This window comes from Manacus candei, unplaced genomic scaffold, assembly GCF_025592945.1.
Source record: "Manacus candei isolate 608988 ecotype Guabito, Panama unplaced genomic scaffold, ASM2559294v1 h1tg000023l, whole genome shotgun sequence".
NCBI lineage: Eukaryota > Metazoa > Chordata > Aves > Passeriformes > Pipridae > Manacus > Manacus candei.
In genome coordinates, this window is record NW_026138071.1 from 4,340,605 (window position 1) to 4,358,986 (window position 18,382).

The 18,382-nt window shown below is 45.1% G+C and overlaps 1 protein-coding gene across 4 annotated transcripts in view; it reads right to left on the reverse strand.

The window, feature by feature from the left end:
* Positions 1-18,382, reverse strand: part of MRAS (muscle RAS oncogene homolog) — a 38,878-nt gene that overhangs the window by 6,854 nt on the left and 13,642 nt on the right. For 3 of the 4 annotated variants that reach the window (XM_051787039.1, XM_051787037.1, XM_051787040.1), the window contains 2 exons: positions 10,292-10,505; positions 1,730-1,883 (listed from right to left, as the gene is read on the reverse strand). In XM_051787039.1, the coding sequence (XP_051642999.1) occupies positions 1,730-1,883; positions 10,292-10,484 (347 nt within the window). In that variant the 5' untranslated portion in view covers positions 10,485-10,505. The remainder of the gene's footprint in view (positions 1-1,729; positions 1,884-10,291; positions 10,506-18,382) is intronic. The other variant, XM_051787038.1, reaches the window with a different exon arrangement.

The following is an 18,382-nucleotide window of genomic DNA, read 5'->3' on the forward strand; positions in this document are numbered from 1 at the left end:
TGTTCCCTATTGTAAGCTGTACAATTGCTAGTTGGACAAAGCTGCTATAGTCAGAAATTTTACTATAATGAAAGTTGTGGAAAGAAAGGGGAGGCAGGCTTTGAACAGCTCTGCTAACACAGCAGCCTGCAATTCTTTTGGATTTTAAGTTGCCAAAACTGCCTGCTAGCTTGAAAACCGGGGTGTCTCTCTGCTCCCAGGTACCTGTGGGTTTGGTAGGACAGTTTTTAACTCACGCTGCTCCCACTGCTGCAATTTTCTGACCGAGCTCAGGTTTTAGATGAAGCATTAATAAGCTCCTCACGCTCTGCGCTTCAGCGGCGCTGAGCAGGGAAACTCAAACAACCTCACCAGCCTGTTTCACTTCCTGCCTCTCACACACCGCTGCGGCGTTCGCACAGCCTACAGAGGGTAAAAGTTTCAGTCCAGAGCAGGGTAAAACAATGAATACCACATCTTATTTTCACAAAGTTGATTTAGATAAAACCAGCATCAAATTGGGGCATGTTACAGGAAATTCTGTCCCATCTTCTTTAGCTTTCAGAAACAGATTTACTTTGCCCCAAGCTAAGCTGGTAGTGAAGAAAATACTGCTGTGATGTGAGAGGCTGACTGAGCGACTGACATTTTTCTTCATTTAGATGAAATCAAAGGGTGTTTTTTCCTTTACTTTTCACTCTTGTGGGCTCTGCTTTGGATGCTTTACTGGAAGAGCTGTCAGCTGTGAACCTCACATGATATGAGTCCACCCTTCCTGTGGGGAAGTTATTCAGAGCTGTGAAAGGAAGCCAGCAATGAGGCCCGAACCCTCTGGTGACTTTTCTTGATGACTTCCATAATTAAAAGTCATTATGAACGGAAAAACTAAGTGTTTCAAAGCTGCAGACATATAAGGGCTTAATTCACACCCCACCCAATGAAGATTGATCCATCACCTCTTGGACCGGGGTGGGAAGAGGGAGTTATCTTGGAGATAAACCGGCAGCTTCCCCTCGCTCTGCCAGGACACATTTACTTACCACGATTAAACTCAGTGGTACCCTCTCCCATGCACATGGGAGGGGAGCAGATGACCTCTCTGGCTTTCTCCCCAGTCACACAGAGATGTTTTATTCTGTGAAAATGGTTGCTGCAGAGCACGATGCATTAACTGCACTACAACCCTTGTAAGAAATACAGTTCCTTCCAGCATGAGAAGCACGAGTTTTTTCTCCTTCAAGACACTTGTTCACACCACCAAATTATGCAAGACCTTCTAAGGTTTGTTTGGCAGAAGATGAAGCCAGGGAAAAGGAGGATGCTGTCAGGCCACACAAAACAATTAGGGCTGAATGTTTGCTGACTCCCTGCTGGTGTTTCCAAAGTGTCTGTACTGTGCACAGAGCATCCTTCCTCCCTCTTCAGAGCCAAGCTGGTTACCTTCAAAGGTGTCTGTTCTGCCTTTCTCACATGGTTCTGCCAGACCATTCTGGCAGAACTTTCTGTCTTCCAGACTCATTTTCATACTATCATAACACCACTGAACCTTTCTACATTGATAACACTATATGCTTATAGAAGAGGTAAAACACTTCTTATTCCTCACATTTAGGTCCACAAACTCCCACATAAAGATTTCTCTCAGGAGACCTGGAGGGCAAAAGTTGGGGCGAGATGTGCAAGCCCCCCCCCCAGCATGGTCTGCAGGACAGGAGCCTGGCAGGTCAGGCAGTGATTCTGTGGCACCCACCTGTCCTTGACTCGGAGGATCAGCTGGTGGAACCGGTCCACGTGCTCGAAGCTCGCCTTGTCTGTCACCGAGTAGACTATGAGGAAACCATCTCCAGTCCTCATGTACTGCTCCCGCATTGCACTGAACTCCTCCTGGCCCGCAGTGTCCAGGACTAGGACAGAAGAGACAGGGGTTTTTAGTTACCATGAGGAACTGTAGCTGCTGTCACCACTATGTGTCCTATGGCCTTTCTGCCTCTGCTGGGCTTGCAGTCCTCTCACAGGCTGTAAGATTTGATGAAATCAAGTTGGACAGACAAAGAGGTTTCTAGTTACGAAACAAAAAACAGTCCCAGACCCCACTCATTCCTGTGTGCCTGAGCTGAAAGTGGATGCAGGGGAAGATGACCATGTGGATTTCACTTTCCTTTTCTTGTACCAAATGCTGACCACTGAATTTGGGGATTTGCTCCTCTGGCAAGATATGGCTCAAGGTATTTCACAGCCCTCAAACTTTTCCCTCTCCCAGCATAGAAAAATGCAATACTGGAAGATTATTAAAAGCCTGTTTAAATATCAGGGACAACTTACAAACTGCACAGTGAAGTAGAGCTGGGAGATAACCAACGGTAATAGCTACAAGCACTTTCCTTTTTTCAACACCTGGATGTTATTTCTACACAATTATGAGCTCTCGGAGCAAGACGGTACAGCTCTGGGGAATGCCCCTTAAACAGTTAGTCCCAAGTGGTGTGCTGAGGAGCTAAGGAGCTAACTAAAACAGGTGGAAAAGCTCTAAGTGCCTTGCATATCCTATACAGTGATCATGCTTCTGTGAATAAATCTATGCTCAAATCCCCTAAAACACCTCAGTTGTGACAGCAATCCAGATGCTGTTCCCCACTAGATTAACCTCCTCTAATGGAACCATAACTCACTGGTTCCCCACCGCTGTCTCGCAGGGGGTCCCATCAGCTACATCATGTAGAGCAAACTACACCAGCCTCCTGGGCAAATACTGATACACACCAAATACTGATACACACCTCAGTGTTAATTCCTGTACATGGCCAGGATTTTGCTGGGAGGAGGAGGGTACAAAAGGAGTTTAGGCTATGCCAGTCAGACATGGTGTGAGCTCAAAGTGCATCAGCTCCTCAGAACTAATAGTCCTAACGCATCGTTGCATTCCAGAGGCAAATGTGGGATCTTCATAGTGACTGGGAACATTTTCACATTCCAATACACTGGGCTGGGTGGGAAAACTGTTTTGCCTCTGCTGTACAGCCACAGCATAAGCATCTGCTGCACACGGGTGATGGGGAAAGCCCAGGGCACCAGTGGATGGAGACTGTGGCAGGAGCATACTGCTGACAGAGCAGCAGGGCTTGATACAGGTTTTTCTAGTCTGAACAGGCACACAGTCTCAGCAAGATGTTCCCTGTAGGGGTAAGTACTCAGGCTTACCCCAGATTTCCAGATAGGGCCACAGTAAAGACCACTTTGCTGAATCAGCACAGGGGGCCACAGATGGACACGCTGCATGTCACACTGCACCCCACGAGCCAGCCCACACCCCCTCACTGCATGTCTGGAGGAAAGGCAGCTATAGTGGAAGACTGGGAGATCTAAGGAAGGTGATGGTAAGCCTTCAGCCTCATTTGTTTGCCTGCCCTAAATGGTCTTGAATGTCTGTTTCCATGAGCCTTTAAGGTAAAAAGAGCTTCTAGGCCCTTGCAGAGACCCTGAGACTTAGGCTTGTTTGCTAAGCTTGTTGAAAAGTCACCTGTGTCTCTTCATAGCCATTTATCCTGCTTCTCCCCTCAATCTAGGAAACAAGTGCCTCAGCTCAAAGGTATCCAGGCTATTCTTAACAACTGCATAAAAGAAAGAAGAAAAACAAAAGAGAAAAGCAACCCAAAGACCAAAGAGATTGCATGTGCCAGTGAATTTCTATGCCCTGGGCAGAATTGCTACCATGGAGTAAGGCCAGGACTGTGTAGTTAGGACGGAAGCGGAAATTAATTCTACTTGCCTAACCCGTATGGAGAGGCTGGGCTGCCCTCATCTGACTCCTGCACCAGCTAAATGTGATGTCAGGGCAGGGCTGGGAGCTGACAACACCACACACACAAACCCACTGCTTTCCCCTCTCCAATACACATACCCAATTTGTGGTGGAGTGGGATAGCTTCTCTCCAGGAGCTGGCCCTTCCTGCCCTTCCTCCCCCTGAGACAGGGCAGGTGTCCAAGCACAAACTGTGGGCAGGAAGGTGGAGATGGATGTGCTGTATCCTGCATGGTAATTTGCTTAGAGGGTTCCCCTTGCTCTGGCACATTTGCAAACCTTCCATGAAAAGCACGAGGAGCATCCAGCTCTGCTCTTGCACCCATCAACCCATTCCCAGCTGCTGTCCCTCCAAAGTGCTGCATCCCCTTAGAGAGGGGGCAAGGCCTGGTGGGGGCTGTGGGGATACCCAAGGGACTGCACAGGGCTCTGCTCAGTTGCTCCTACAACACCTGGATCTTGGCCATGGCATCACACTAAACACAGGCAGAGCTGCTGTGGCAGCAGCTGCTATTTAAAGGGAATTCACTTGCAGCTTTGATAGAAAGGTGAGCAAGTCCAGGCAGCATTTAAAATGGCAATTTGAAAGTGCAAGTAAAAGACACACAGCAGAGAAGGTTAAGGGTAATCTCAGATAGGTTACTCATGCAAAGTTAAGCATCTTGTGGATGGCCAGAGAAGGCCCTTGTTTTAACTTTAAATGTGCTCTTCATAAAGACAACCCTCCAGTAAACAACAGAGGAGAATGCAATCTGAATCCTTTGTAAGCAGGATAGGACCACAACAGCACTGAAAAAGGGCCCGATGTAAGCAGCTTTGCTTGTGGTGTAATCTTGTGGCATAAAAGCTTCAAGAAGACGCCTACCTACAGAAATTGGAAAGTGCAAGGAGAAAACTTGGGAAGGTAGAACTGGGAAAGTGACTGGCTTCCCTAAGGGGTGAGGAGGTTTAGCATGTTAGCCAGCATTCACCTTCATTTAAACTTCCCTTTTCTGCAGACAGGATGCCAGAGGACGCAGAAATAACCATGACTAGAGAACTGTGAGTTGGTACACTTTAAACCAGCAGTTGTCTCACTGGCAGTGTAGAAACAAGGCTGAAGCAAAACACAGTAGGTTTCTCCTACATCATTCTTCCAAGAACTGAAATCAGATTTGTAGGCTGCACAGCACATGGTCAGGGACTTCCAACAGAAAACTTGGTAAAGTTCCCACAAACTTGACCAAAGAAGAAGCAAGGAGGAGAATTAATGAAAGCACATGGGTAAAGATGAAGGAGAGAGAAACCAAGGACTATGTCTGATGTAGGAACAGACATCCAAAGAGGGCAAAGCCATTTATAGCTATCGTGAAGCCAGTTGGAGACTAAACTAAGAGCAATTACGTTGTGAGAGCCCAGCAGGGAGGTCTCCTGTGTTGCAGGAAAGAGGTTGCTTAGCAAAGAGATGGCCTTTTCCACTTTCCAGTGGATGTGACCCCCAACTGCTGTGAACTCCTTGCTAATTGATTCCTGCCCCCTTAGAGCTCTCCACACCCTTTTCCTGTGAATCCTGATGGGTTATACAAGAGTGTAGCTGCCTAAAGAGCTCTTCTGAGCAGGCACAGGAGCCCAGGAATACACACAAATTTGTCCAAAACAGAAGCTCTTGGTGCTTCAAGGTATATTATGTGTCAATGTCTCTGCAACCGGCAGTGCTCCGAGTGCCTGTCCAGAGACAAAGGAGTGTAAATCTAAACCAAGGGCAGAGACATACTATGAACTCATGGCATTGCTTTTTCTGGAGCCTAGGCTGGATTCAGTTCAGATTCAATTACAGCCTTCCCAGCCTTCAGGGAGCTCAGATCTAGTTGTGCAGGTGAGTTCCTCACTCTTTTCATACCTAGGCAAAATTTCCTCCTACGTCTTTATCTTTACATTGCCAGGCAGCTGGGTGTGTAGGTCACCTCAAGAGAGTTTCTTCACTGTCCATGGCATCTAAGGGGACAAAGACGAAGAGACAGGCAGATTAACCCATTTTCTGTCCTTCAGCCTTTGGGTTTCACTGCCCTGCAGCTTTGAACCTAAGCTCAAGCGAAAACTTGACTTGAATTGACAAGTCAACCTAAAGAGTCTCAGGCTGAAGAAAACCACCTCCACAGTCTCAGTCTTCCTTCCATCAGCAGCAAGAGGGCATCCCCATCAGCCAATGGCTTCAGCTGAGGAGTTGGTATTCTGGGCACTGTGCAGAGTACTGGAGTCACTCAGCTCATATTCTGTATACCGACACCCCCAGACACCCTGAAGAGGTATGAGGGGCCCTTGTTGTGCACAAGGCAAGGCAGATTCTTCACTTTGTCACTCTGATGCTTCTGCTGCTTCTCAGATACAGCCACACTGCCTCTGGCATGACAGCTTTCCTCAGTAGAAAACCCATGATGGGGAAACACTCAGGCTTTTATGAGCTCTTCTGTGCCTTAACTAAATACACAGATGTTACAACATGGAAAACCCAAGTACTTGAGTCCTTGTCCTTTTTTAAGGAAAAAGAAGAGGGGGCCTTTAGAAGAAAGACTTCCACATCAATAAACAGAATAAAGATGCAAGCCCTTAAAGGAGTTCTTTCTCTAACAAAGGGCAAATATTCAAAGCCTTGTGTTTTCCATGTTGCAACATCAAAATTTTCCTGGCAGGAAAAGCTCCTCACAACCCAAGACAAAAACCCCTCTTTCAAGGTTGCAAAATCCTAGCAATTAAGGGAGGGGAAATACTGTACACACAAATAAAAGAATGAAAGTACAAATTTAATTTGAATTTTAAGGCTCTCAATGATGCTACTGAAAGTTTAAATAAAAACAAAAGAGAGTGAGCCACAAACCAACCCTCCTGCCTGAAAGCCTGAAGTGACCTTTGATCTCCCTCTGGCCTCCTGGCTGACTTATTCCCAAGTTTCCTGAGGAGAAAAGCAGACAAGCAGTAGCCTGCCCAGGGATGATTAGCAGCAAAACTCCTCGACAAAAAGGGATGCACGGGATACACAATTCCTTGCTTTGCTGGTATCAATTGGCACAGCCCTACTGACAGCCAAGAGTTCAGCTCAATTCACCAACATGCCCAAGCCATGTACTTGTGGTCTTCTCTTCATCTCCCTCTGTGTGGTTTATGAGCCAAAAGGAATTTTGAACCACTGGGTATTTTTTGCCATATTAAGGTATTCCACTTTTGGCTTCACTCCCAGATTAATAATTCCAGACTGGCAGTTTGCAGCCACACCACAAGGAATCCTCTGCTACTTGCTAAGTTAGCCTGCGCACAGAAAGGACCGTACAAAATTAATCATCGCAACTCAGCTGGAGCAAAAGCTGAGCAAAGCAGATTAGCCCTGGCCCCCACTTAATTCTGACCTGATGTGTCTGTACACACCTGTGTGTGTATGCATTTCACTGAGCACATCACTGTGCTGATATCAGTGTGACCAGCAGGGAATAAATAGAGATAACATATGCTGAGAAAAATGGAGGCTGCTCTTAATGTTTGTTAGAGTGGCAGCAAGCAAAAAATGGGCGAGTCACCAATTGCCTGTGCATCTCTGATTTGGGTTAAGTGCCCTCTTCCACTCTACAGCACTTGTCCTCCAAATACTGCACTGACCATCTTCTAAAGCTGGCATAAGGTCAACAATGAAGTGTTTTCACATAGTGCTGGACCTGACTACAACAAGCACAGGTCCCACAATCATCTGGGAGGCAGGGAACTATCACAGACTCTTCTTTGGTGAGAAAAATAGGTACAGAGACAATCCCAAAACAGAAAGCAAACATGTAAAGTAGGAGTTTGAATGTAAGTTTGGCTCCAAGATCTAAAATCTGAAATAAAAGCCTATTTCATTTCAGCCTACTTTCAGTGAGAGATTTCAGCAAAGGAAAGAAATGCTAGTCAAACATTTCATCACACTGCCAGTTACTGCTATTGAATAAATGTGGGTGGAGGTCTTCATGGAGGGAAGCCAAATGCTTTATGCAAGCTGGCTAGCAGAAGGGTTTTCTACAACATAATGCTGGTACAGTTACAAAATGCTCAAGATGCTTTGTACAAACTGCTCAGGCAACAGCTTGGAAAAGGGTGGGCTGTTTTCCCTTTTTTTTTTTTTTTTTTATTTTTTTAAAGTTGTTGGATGTCAATGTATTTGGCTTTTTTTTAATAATAACTGTTTTCATTTGAAAACTTAGAAACTTATGCATCCCCTCATGTTATATCCTCATTTGGTAGTCTCATGTTCTAAAACCTATTTTGGGGGTGGGCAGCTGCTTCTCCCTACCAAGCACTGCATGAAACATCAGCTTGTAAAGGATTTGGTCATAAAGGACAACTGGAAAGTCTAGAATTCACCATGATGCATCTTTACCCTTCCTATCATGTTTGTCCCTAATTTTATACCATGAGTGATTCATGTAACCACAACAAGAGCAGCTGTCCCAGTAGATGGTGACCTCTGAGAATAGCCTAGATCCAAATCTTATGACAGAGAGCTGTGGCAGAAGACATGTGTGATAGTCAGTCTTTATGCCCTGTGTCTACTGAGCTGAGAGTAAAGACTCATATGCTTTTCCAAGTGAGAATATTGCCTTCTTCCCACATTTTGATTGTTCAGAATCTCAAGTGGTAGGAAAGAGGAGGAGAAGCTGCAGTTTCTCTTCTCTGGCTATGAGGCATCTGTGGGCACGCTAACTCTGAAAGCCAGGGATTCCCAGCATGCCACTCAAGGCCATGGCTGAATTCAGTTCAGGCCAAGTACAGCCACTGAACTCCATCTGAGCAAAAGAAAGGCTTTTTCATTAAAAGAAAGGGTAAGTTTCTGCTTGTTGAAAAACAATTTCTTTCTCCACTCCCACCCAGGTCAGATTTGTGTTTTGGGGTTTTTTTTTGTTTAAACAAAAATTCCAAATATTCAGTGAAAGATGCCTTTTCTACTTTTAAATAATTTACAAAGCCAAGACTGTTTCAGCCAATACCAATGTGTACAGCAGCTAGTACTGTTATACCAGAACACGGGGCATACCAGCAGAGGTAAAGGTTGCTCATTTCAGAGGGCTGGATTCTGGACTAAAAACAATGGATTTAATTTACAGAAGGATTGGATTTTTCTTTTATACAGCACTAGCATTTTAAAAATAAAGGTGCACCGGTACATTATGTGATGGTTAACTGGGAGCAGGTATCGCTGGTGCAGATGACAATGACAGACACATTTCAGCACCAATTTCACAAATACTCCCTCACATCAACTATTAACATATTCAAATGAACAAGTGTTGGCAAGATTACGTTGTTTGGTTGTTTGTTGATTTTGGTTTTTAATACTGAGTAAAGGCTGTTCTTGTAAGGACTTTGCAGCCATTTGTACTCACATATCTGATAAATCCTTAAAAGTGTGAGTAAGATCTCAAGTTTCCAGACCAAGCCAACACTCTTCACAGCAAATCCCACCGCCATCCACATTCCATCACTCATGACAATCTCCCAGCTTTCTGTTCCCACACAGCAACAACACATATGCAGAGACATCTAAGATCTTGAGCACCTTCTTGACAAGAGGGTGGAGGTAGGAACTTGGCACAAGTGAGGCTAGATTTAGTTCAGTTGTGTTAATGGCCACATCCATGCACTTTGGTAATTAAGGCACAAAATATTTGCTTGCTTTTATGTACTACCTAATTCTTGTATAAAGCAAAACAAAAAACTTACAACATTTAACAGAGAAATTCCCCTTATAGCTGTGTTTAGTCTGACTCATGCAGCACAAACAAACAAGTTGCAGCTTTAGGTAATACAGGGCTTTCTCCTCACCTGCTAATCAAGAAACTTTGGTTTTGGTTTTTTTAAGAGTGTGGCAGTTTTTTTTGTTCCACTTTGTTTGTTTGTGTTTTCTGTTTCATTTTTGTTTGTTTTGTTAGAAAAAACAAACAAAAAGGCAGTTTTTCTTCAAAGAACTGAAAACTCTTGCTTACAACAGATCTCTAGGCTGGTTCCCTACCAGTATTTAAATGAAACAGGTAATTAGAGATGAAAACATCACACCTGAATGATGGGAGTTAAGAGGTGTAACAATTCTTCACTGTCAGTGGACAATAGTTTTGATTAAATGTTCTTTCTGGTTATAACCCTCACTCAGTTACCCACTCACTGTTATTTCCCAGGGGATGAGCTCAACCACAATGAAGTATCATTAGCAATAGCCACCTGGCAGTGTTATAATTCACTCTTTGTAGAAGCCTGCTCTAAATGTCAATGATTATCTGTAGGTTTTTACAGTCCTGCAAGAAACATTTCTGCGCAGAACTGGAAACAACGCAACTGGAAGCAGAAGCTTTGCTGGATACCAGCTGCAGACCATGCACCACAGCTCAGAGGCCAGCCTGTGCTCAAATTTGCCAGCCCACAGCAGAGCAGGAGGGACACAAGGACACAACATGCTGTGGGACGTCTATTTGCACTTACGCTCAGCTAGAATGAAAAGTACAAGAGTAGCTTGCTTACCATCAAGAATTGCCCACTGCCCATCTATTTCTGTGTGCTTCAGGTAGGAGTCTTCAATAGTTGGGTCATAGTCCGGCACAAAAATCTTCTGGAAAAACTGAATGGTGAGAGCACTCTTCCCCACACCACCATCTCCAACAACCACCAGCTTGTATGTGGGGAGGTTTTCGCTGGGAACAGCACTTGTAGCCATGCTTCCAGTGTGCTAAACCTGCTGGAGAAAGAAATCATCTCCAATCACTCGTCAGCAATGAAAACAGGGCAATATGCATAAGGCAGCTTTTACCTGCTGCCTAAGAAGTGAGAATGAAGGCAGCCCTTTCATCCAAAATCGTTTTAGACAGGAGCTGCTGCACTGACCCTTCCCAAGAGCTCTACCCCAGCTCAAACCCAGCACTTAGAAGTGCAGACAACTCCACTGCTGTGGCTTGTTTACTCCTGACTTGTCTACAAGGATTGCTAATTGCCACCAAATGCACATGCAAAACTTATGACTGAAAACTTACTGAATACCTTTCCTATAGGGGCTGGATCCACATGACCATGACAAAAATCACCCTGGCTGAGTGCAGCTGTCAATCTCCAGACAGTTTCCCATTGCCAGTGACCAAATCTCGTTGGTAAGACAGAGCTGTGCTATTCTTCACTGCTTAACCCAAGGTACAGGAAACATTAGATGGTGTGTTACATCCTTGGGCCAGATCTGCAGGCAGAACTGGCAGTGATGGATGGAACCAGAGTTAAAGGTCCCATCCTGGCTCCACCAGCAGACAAAAATGCACTTAGCTATTTTCTTCCCCCTCATTTTCAAGTTTGAGAAATAAAAATGAGAAGGCAGCAGGCCAGGAATGATAGGTGGTTTTTGGTTTGCCCTTTTTTTAAAAAAAAAAAAAACAAACCTCCACCCTGCCATGGCAGGAAAGCTGGTGTCTGTGGCTGTGAAACAGGCAGGAAAGCAGCCTCCCTGCAGCATGGTCACACCACTCCTCTCACCTCAGAACTGACTCAAAAGAAAGAAGAAAAAAATTCACTAGCTGTAACTGGGCAATGGCACATGTGTGTGGATAAAAGAGAAGAGGCAGCCATTGCTGAACAGCCCTTTCCAACACTCAGCAGCAGTGACTGCTCATTTAAGTAGAAGCCAGGCAGGAGGTTCTGTACACATGCTGTGGAAGGCAGTTCCCTCCACCCACCCGTGGGAAGCAGTGATCACTCAAATCACAAAGGAAATGGGTGGCCATCTCCCAGATCTGAATGACCGCTGCATTTTCTGGGAAGTCTTTCACACAGTTAAAAAGAAAATAATAATAATAATAATAATAAAAAAATCCATTGTAATGATAAGGCTCAAGAGAAGGCAGCTGATTTCCTTGGTACTGGTTTTCCTGAAAAAAGCTATTCAGAGCAGGAGCAGCTGTGGTGACAATTTCTGCAGCCACCTGCTCCCATCCATTCTGGTTTAGCTGGTGCCCTTTGGGCTGCAGGTGCTGGTTGGGGTCAGCACTGAGGGGCGATGAGGACTGCTCAGAGGGAACCTCCATACTGTTGGCTCCCAATCTATATTCCCACCACCCCACACAAGCTTTTGGAGGCCTTCCCAATAACTCTAGGGTTTTCTTGTTCACTAGGAAGACAACTTCAACATTTCCATTCTCAGAAACCACCAAACTAGGCTGGTGTGCTCAGTGCCACAGCTGTGCCAGGTGTTGTACAGAAGCTGAGACTGCCACACCCACAGTGCAAGTTGAATGCTGACTAATGGGATTTTTTTCAGCCTATAGTATAAACTAGCCCCCCATTCTTCCCAAAATTCTTTCATTTTCTCTGTTTTCCAAACAAAACACTTTGACGCTTCACTTCTGAAGAGGCCCCAAAGCCAACTTGGACTACTTTTCAAACAGACAAGAACATAATCCCATAATCCAAGTTTAGTTTCTGGTTTCTCTAGTCCTTTCTCCAAAATCATTATTTGAGTTTAATCCAAAATATTGAACCATAAAAGGCACTTTTGAGCTGGCAAGCTGGCTATTAACATATTCTGTTCTTTCTGTACACGGGAAACCCCATACCTTGAGAGAGGGCTTAGTTTCTCCTCTAAAAAGAAAAGCCCATAAGGAGGAAACAGAGGATGAGATTGCTGAGCCTGAGAACTGCAAAGGCCTCTTGTCCAAGTTGAGACAAGCCAACATTTTCAGAGCAAGAAGAAGCATAATCAAGTCTGCTTGTTTCTCAACTACCTTTGGAGCAACAGCTGCTGGATGGGGAGAAGAAGGCCAAGCACCACCTGAGGTTTCAAACAGTCTTACTGCAGTTCTTCACTACAATTCCAAAGAAAAGTTTCTTACTCCTATTTTTGAGTAAGAAACTTTCTCATATTTACAAGACCACACATTAATATGCAGCAGGCTTGGCTGCAGAAAAACCTATGAATTTCAACTGTCTCATTTTTGTTGGAGGACCAACTTTTATTTCTGCATAATCCTGCTTGGGTCAGATGATTCTCACAGGCTTTTTGGGACACAGACCCTGGCTAAAACTCTGTCCCCCCTTCCAACACATTTGACAACAATTTTTTGCTTTGCCCATGGCCAAGGTTTCACCCCATCCTCCTCTGCCCAGGCAGTATGAAGGACTGATTGTTACTGACGTGGTGGGGACAGTCTGGGGATGTGAAAAACATACTCCGTTTGTACAAGATTTTTGACCTCATGACAAAACCACAAGCTGTTGCTCGGCAGACAAGCATTACACTTTCATTGACATTTTGTACCAGCCCCTTTAAATCGCTCCTAAGAAGCCTTAAGCTTATCCTGCATGAAATGCTCCCCAAAGTCCTAGAATAATGTTTAGCCCATTGTACAAACTGTGTCTCTGCCCCACACACTTATTGGTTGAATCAGGGCATTTGCTTCCCATCATTTCCAGAAGTTTGGTCATACTGTGTGTCTCAGCTACCAGACTGAGTATTATGTAGCCTGGGGAGAACAGCAGGAACTGAACTCAAAAAAAAAATAAAAAAAATAAAAGTAAGTCAAGAAGTGCAGTCTGATTTGTTGAGCACAACCCCCTGTATTTTAGGTGATGCTAGCATGAATAGATGAAAACTTCCATTGAGTGTCAAAAGGTAGCAAGTCTAGATGTTTCTGCAGGATTGTTTCTACTGGTCATGGAAACCCTCCTCTTTCTACGGAGACAGCAAGTCCCATGCTCCCATCATGCATGTACATAACGAAAACCCTCTGAAAGCCAAGTACTTCAGTCCCTCTACCCCTCCACCTGCCCTGATAAGCAAGGCAAGAAGACAACTCATGCCTTGACAAGATTATCATCTTAACCATCCAGTGAATCAAACCTTTAAAACAACATGTATCACCTCCTGGAAAACACTAAGCACTCCCAAAGGTGCACAGAGCTTCTGCACCATCTGGTTATGTCACTACAGGCAACTGCACAAGACTTGGGCTGATTTTCATCTGCTTTTGGCAAGAGTACTGACACAGTCCTCCTCAGATGGGAGCAAGAATAAGCGTGTTTGCTGTAGATCTGATTGGGAAAAACGAAACACAAATGTTTTTATCTATTGTCTGAATACAAAGCAGCATGTGGTAATACGCTAATAAGTTCTGATGATAATCATACAATTTATATAGTTGTTTATTTTGAAGGAGCCAAGAGAAGGATCCATACCCTACGCTGACAAACGCCATCAGGGCTCTGGGTAAGTCACTGGAAGGAGGCTGATTTATACAACCATCTTCATACCCACTGGCAAGATCAGTGTCCTGACAGCACAAGCCAGTAATGCTGAGACAGTCAGAAATGTGGCTACTTCTGGGGTAGATGGCAAGGAAAAAAGAGAAACACTGATCCAAGAGTATCACTGAGGCTGAGTCTCCTCAGCAAAAATGATATTTTTATGGATTCAGAATAAACTGCATAAAACCCCATTTACCTGTCTGGGCATGGGGATGGAATGGAAGGGCTGAGCTATCCCCTTGGAGCAGCCAAGTAACATAAAAACCCCAAATTCAGCTTAGTTTGTGACTGGACCACCAAGCCCAAATAGGTACCCACAAAATATACACAGTATATCTAATCCCTATTCTCCTTGCAAAACTTGCCCTGAATGCAAGTGGGTCAGATCTCAGCTTCTGTAAATCACTGCAATTTCTGTTCATCGGAGCAGAGTTGTGGCCACATATGACAATAATAAAATGGACCCCAGATAGTTGATATTCTGTGTGTTGGCACCCCTCTCCCTGGTTCCAGCTGTGCTGTCCTGGAGGAATAGCTCTCAGGGCAAAGCTATTACAGAAGGTCAACAAGCTCAGAACCAAGCCCTGGATTTGCAGGGGAGGTTAGTGCAATTAAAGATGCTGGCTCCCTGACTGAGAAGCCCAGCACGACAGTGATTTACGGTCTCCATGGCAACATGCAACACAAATTGCTTAATTCTGTTATGAAACCTCCAGAAAAAGCTACAGCAGGGTCTGTGTGGGAACTACCAGCTCCCTCCTCCTCTGCTGCAGCTCTCCAAAGCAGACAACTTCAGGGAGCCCACGAACACTTCAGCAATAGGCTGAGATTTAGCACATACTAATATGTAAGTATGTATGCTGACCAGTTCCATCAGCCCATGGCCAAGGGAATTTTCCTATCATCAGCTTGCTTTGGTTCATGGCTCTTCACACATGCCCTGCCAGAGCTCTGTATACCTGAGGACACCAACCTCACCTGAGGCTGAGGAAGACTATCAGCCACCTACGGTTGCAATTAATAACTTTTCCTCTAGTCACAGCTCACTCGATTACACCCTTTACCCAGGCACTTTGTAAGCATTAGCAGCTCCATGCAATGCCTCCAGGGCTGAAACTCTGCATGATCTGAACACTTCCCTCTCTGTTCCTCTTGCAGACTGCTGGCTAGAGCCACACAACCACCATGACACACCCACAGACGCTCGCCAGGTACCAAAATAGTTCAGCCCAATGTGTTGTAGGCAATCCCTTGGGCTGGGAGCTACTGAGAATCCTTGAAACACAGGACATGCCCTTTTAGAAGGCAGCTGCCTCCCTTGAGTCATGCTGATCAGGAGTGAATGAACTTCAGGAATTCCTCCCTCAAGTAGGCATTGACCATGTCCCAAGTCTTCAAGATCCAAAGGACTTGTAGGTGTATGAACAACCACTGACAATTATTATTAAATAAGGATTATTAACTCTTAGCCAGGTTTCCTCCAGTCTGTCAGATTTCCTTCCTGGTCCATGCCTTAAAAAGGACACACTGAGCAAAAGCTGGACTCTCTGCCAGTCTTCAGTGGGAAGTCTGCATGGAAGAGATCTGTCATGTGGGGAGCCAGAGTCTGACGCCCTTTGTAGTTGTGGCATTAAGTTTTTCAACTTAATTGAAAATGTGAAATTTCAACTTTCTGAGGTTTTCTAATAAGAGGGATCCTGACAGGTGAGAGTACTCTCAACTCCCATCAGCTTCCAGGAGATCTGATGGAGCCCAGCACCTGGTAAGACCTGCACAGGAAATTACAGGCATTTCCTTTTGGAGCACTGATCAAAGCACTATCAGATTGCTACTAAAAAGGAGGGGGAAAAAAAGCCATAAACCAACTGTTGCTTAAAAATAAAATCCTCTACCCGGCAAAGAGCTGCAATCAGTTGGGTTTTGAATTTGGGGGATGTAGCTGTGGGTCCTGGAAGCAGCCTCATGAATTCTCCTCTGGGCAAAAAGATGCTGTATCCCAAGGGCTGTGTTCCCTAAGCTCCTCACTGGCATCCTGTCCAGCCAGACCTTTTCTCCTTTTCAACCTAAAATTGCATCACCTCCCCCATCACACAGATGCTGCTCAGATTTACTGTAAGAGAAAGCAAACACACCGGGGGAGTAATGAAGCACTTGAGATTCACACAAAAGGCAGCTAAAGGCAGTAGCTGCCTGATGAATACGTGGTGGTTATTTCAGGAAACACAGAATTATAGCCTGAACAAATAATAATAATAAAAGCCACGTCACTGGAAATTGCTTAGGTGGTAGGCGGCCCCCCATCTCCTTCCACTGCAAATCCCTAAGCCATGTAAGAAGGAGCACTTGCTGTACCACTGAGCAGCAGCTTTCCCAAGGCCAGGCTGGGTTTAGGGACTCGCTCATTTTTACTTGGAATCACGTGCTTGTCAGTGTCCCCATCTGTATGTAAATGCAGCACAGCACGAGTCAATCTTATTGACAAATGTAATCTAAAACGAACTCTGCTTCCCTCTCGCAGCTCCTCCTACACCTCCCACAACAACTCCATTAATCTTCAGCCTGTTTCTCTTGCTGATGCAGTGCCCTTTTCAAAATACGTAAGAAGATTCCTGTCACTCTGACAAGCCAACAGTCAGATGCAGAAGCCAGATTATTTTTTTTCATTATTAAAAACAACACTTCAGTCAGATTTGGGTCGTTTGTCGTTACACCACTGCCGATAGCAGTTCTGTAAGAGAATCCAGATATGCAACCAGAAAGCAGCTATGCAAGATCCATTCCTGTATCTCTAAGACCTCAAATAAAATTGTATGGTTGCCAGTTTAGGGGTGTCCACTGGAGGCTGATCCAAGTCTTTTGCCAAGGTACAAAATGAGAATATCCTTGCAAAGTAACTGGGGCCTGAGAAAGTGGATAGCTCAGCTACTTTTACTTCCATCACTTCTCGTGTGTTTAAATCCACCATCCTTTCCTTACTCATTTATTTCCAAAGCTCTCAGGAGACATTAGGGGATGACAGATTCCTGTATTACTCTTGCAAATTCTTCATTAGTGAGGCCAGGAATGCCTCTCCTATGTTATCATGGAACCGATGAAGCTGACCTAAACATACTGTAGCAAAAAATCAGATAGCCAAGATGTTCCCCTGCCCTGCCCAGCCACAGATAACACAGCAAGAACAAATTTACAGTGGAGGAAGCAGCTTAAAATTCCAATAGCTGCCCTTCCTGCTCACACAATCCCTGGAAATGGGCAGCTTCCCTCCTACACATCCCAGCCTGCTGACACGCCAATAAAAAGACCCCAAATTCACTGCCCTGGATGGTTTTTATGCTCTTACATGGCTCAGTAAGGTTTCTGAACCAACAGACCAAGTGCTCCAGCAATGCTCTGTGTGCAGCCCAAATGTTCTGCTACCTGCATGCAGCCCTGACACTGGTGATGCAGCCAGACGTGCATGGCACAGCCAGATGTACAGCCTTCCCAGAACAGCCCTCCCAGTCTCATCCAGCTTCACCTTGGGCAGGTGGAAGTGGTCCAGGCAATGAATTCATGTACCCCAGCACAGAGCTGCGAGAGGATTCTAAGTAGCACCAAGAACTACCCAGCATGGACTGTCCTCTTAGCTCCACCCTGCCTTGCTCACCACAGCCCCACTTCCCTCTGCCAAAACAAGGGGTCCATCCACCTCTCTGTCCAGCTCCTGGATGGCTTGTTGCACTGCAATCTTATGGGCACTGTGCTGTCTGCACATAGGGCAGGCACGGCTGAGCCAATGCACAAACTTCATGGCACCTATGGATGTCTTGGAGATGGTTAACGGAGAGAAAGGGTACAGGGCCATCTCATTCCAGTCACCCTCCCGCAAATCAATCAATGTATTTGGCTCCAAGTTTGTCTTCCAGTCAGGTTCAATTTGGTATTTAATGCTTTTTACATCTCCAGTGTTGCTAGTGGATGTCCTTCAGGATATAAATGGCTTTTTAAAGACTCCCTTCCCTCCTGGCAAACACACTTTGTGTCTCTTAGACAGCTGCAAAGAGCTGAAGACTGTGGAGTTCTGTGGTAATAGCATTTTCATGAGGGAATGGGTGAATCCTGTCAAGTCCCAGCAGCAGATGGAAGAAGGTGAGGAGAATGGAGATCTCCAGGCCATTTCCAAAAATCTGTCCTCCACCTGCAAATCTTCTCTAAAACTTGACTCATGATTGTGTCCTTCCTAGGCAAAAAGACTGTTATTGTCCATATCCTATGGAAAAAACAGATACATTGCCTGTTCACTCTTTGCATCACAGTGTTCCCTGAAATTATCTGTGAGTTGTGGGGCAACACTGA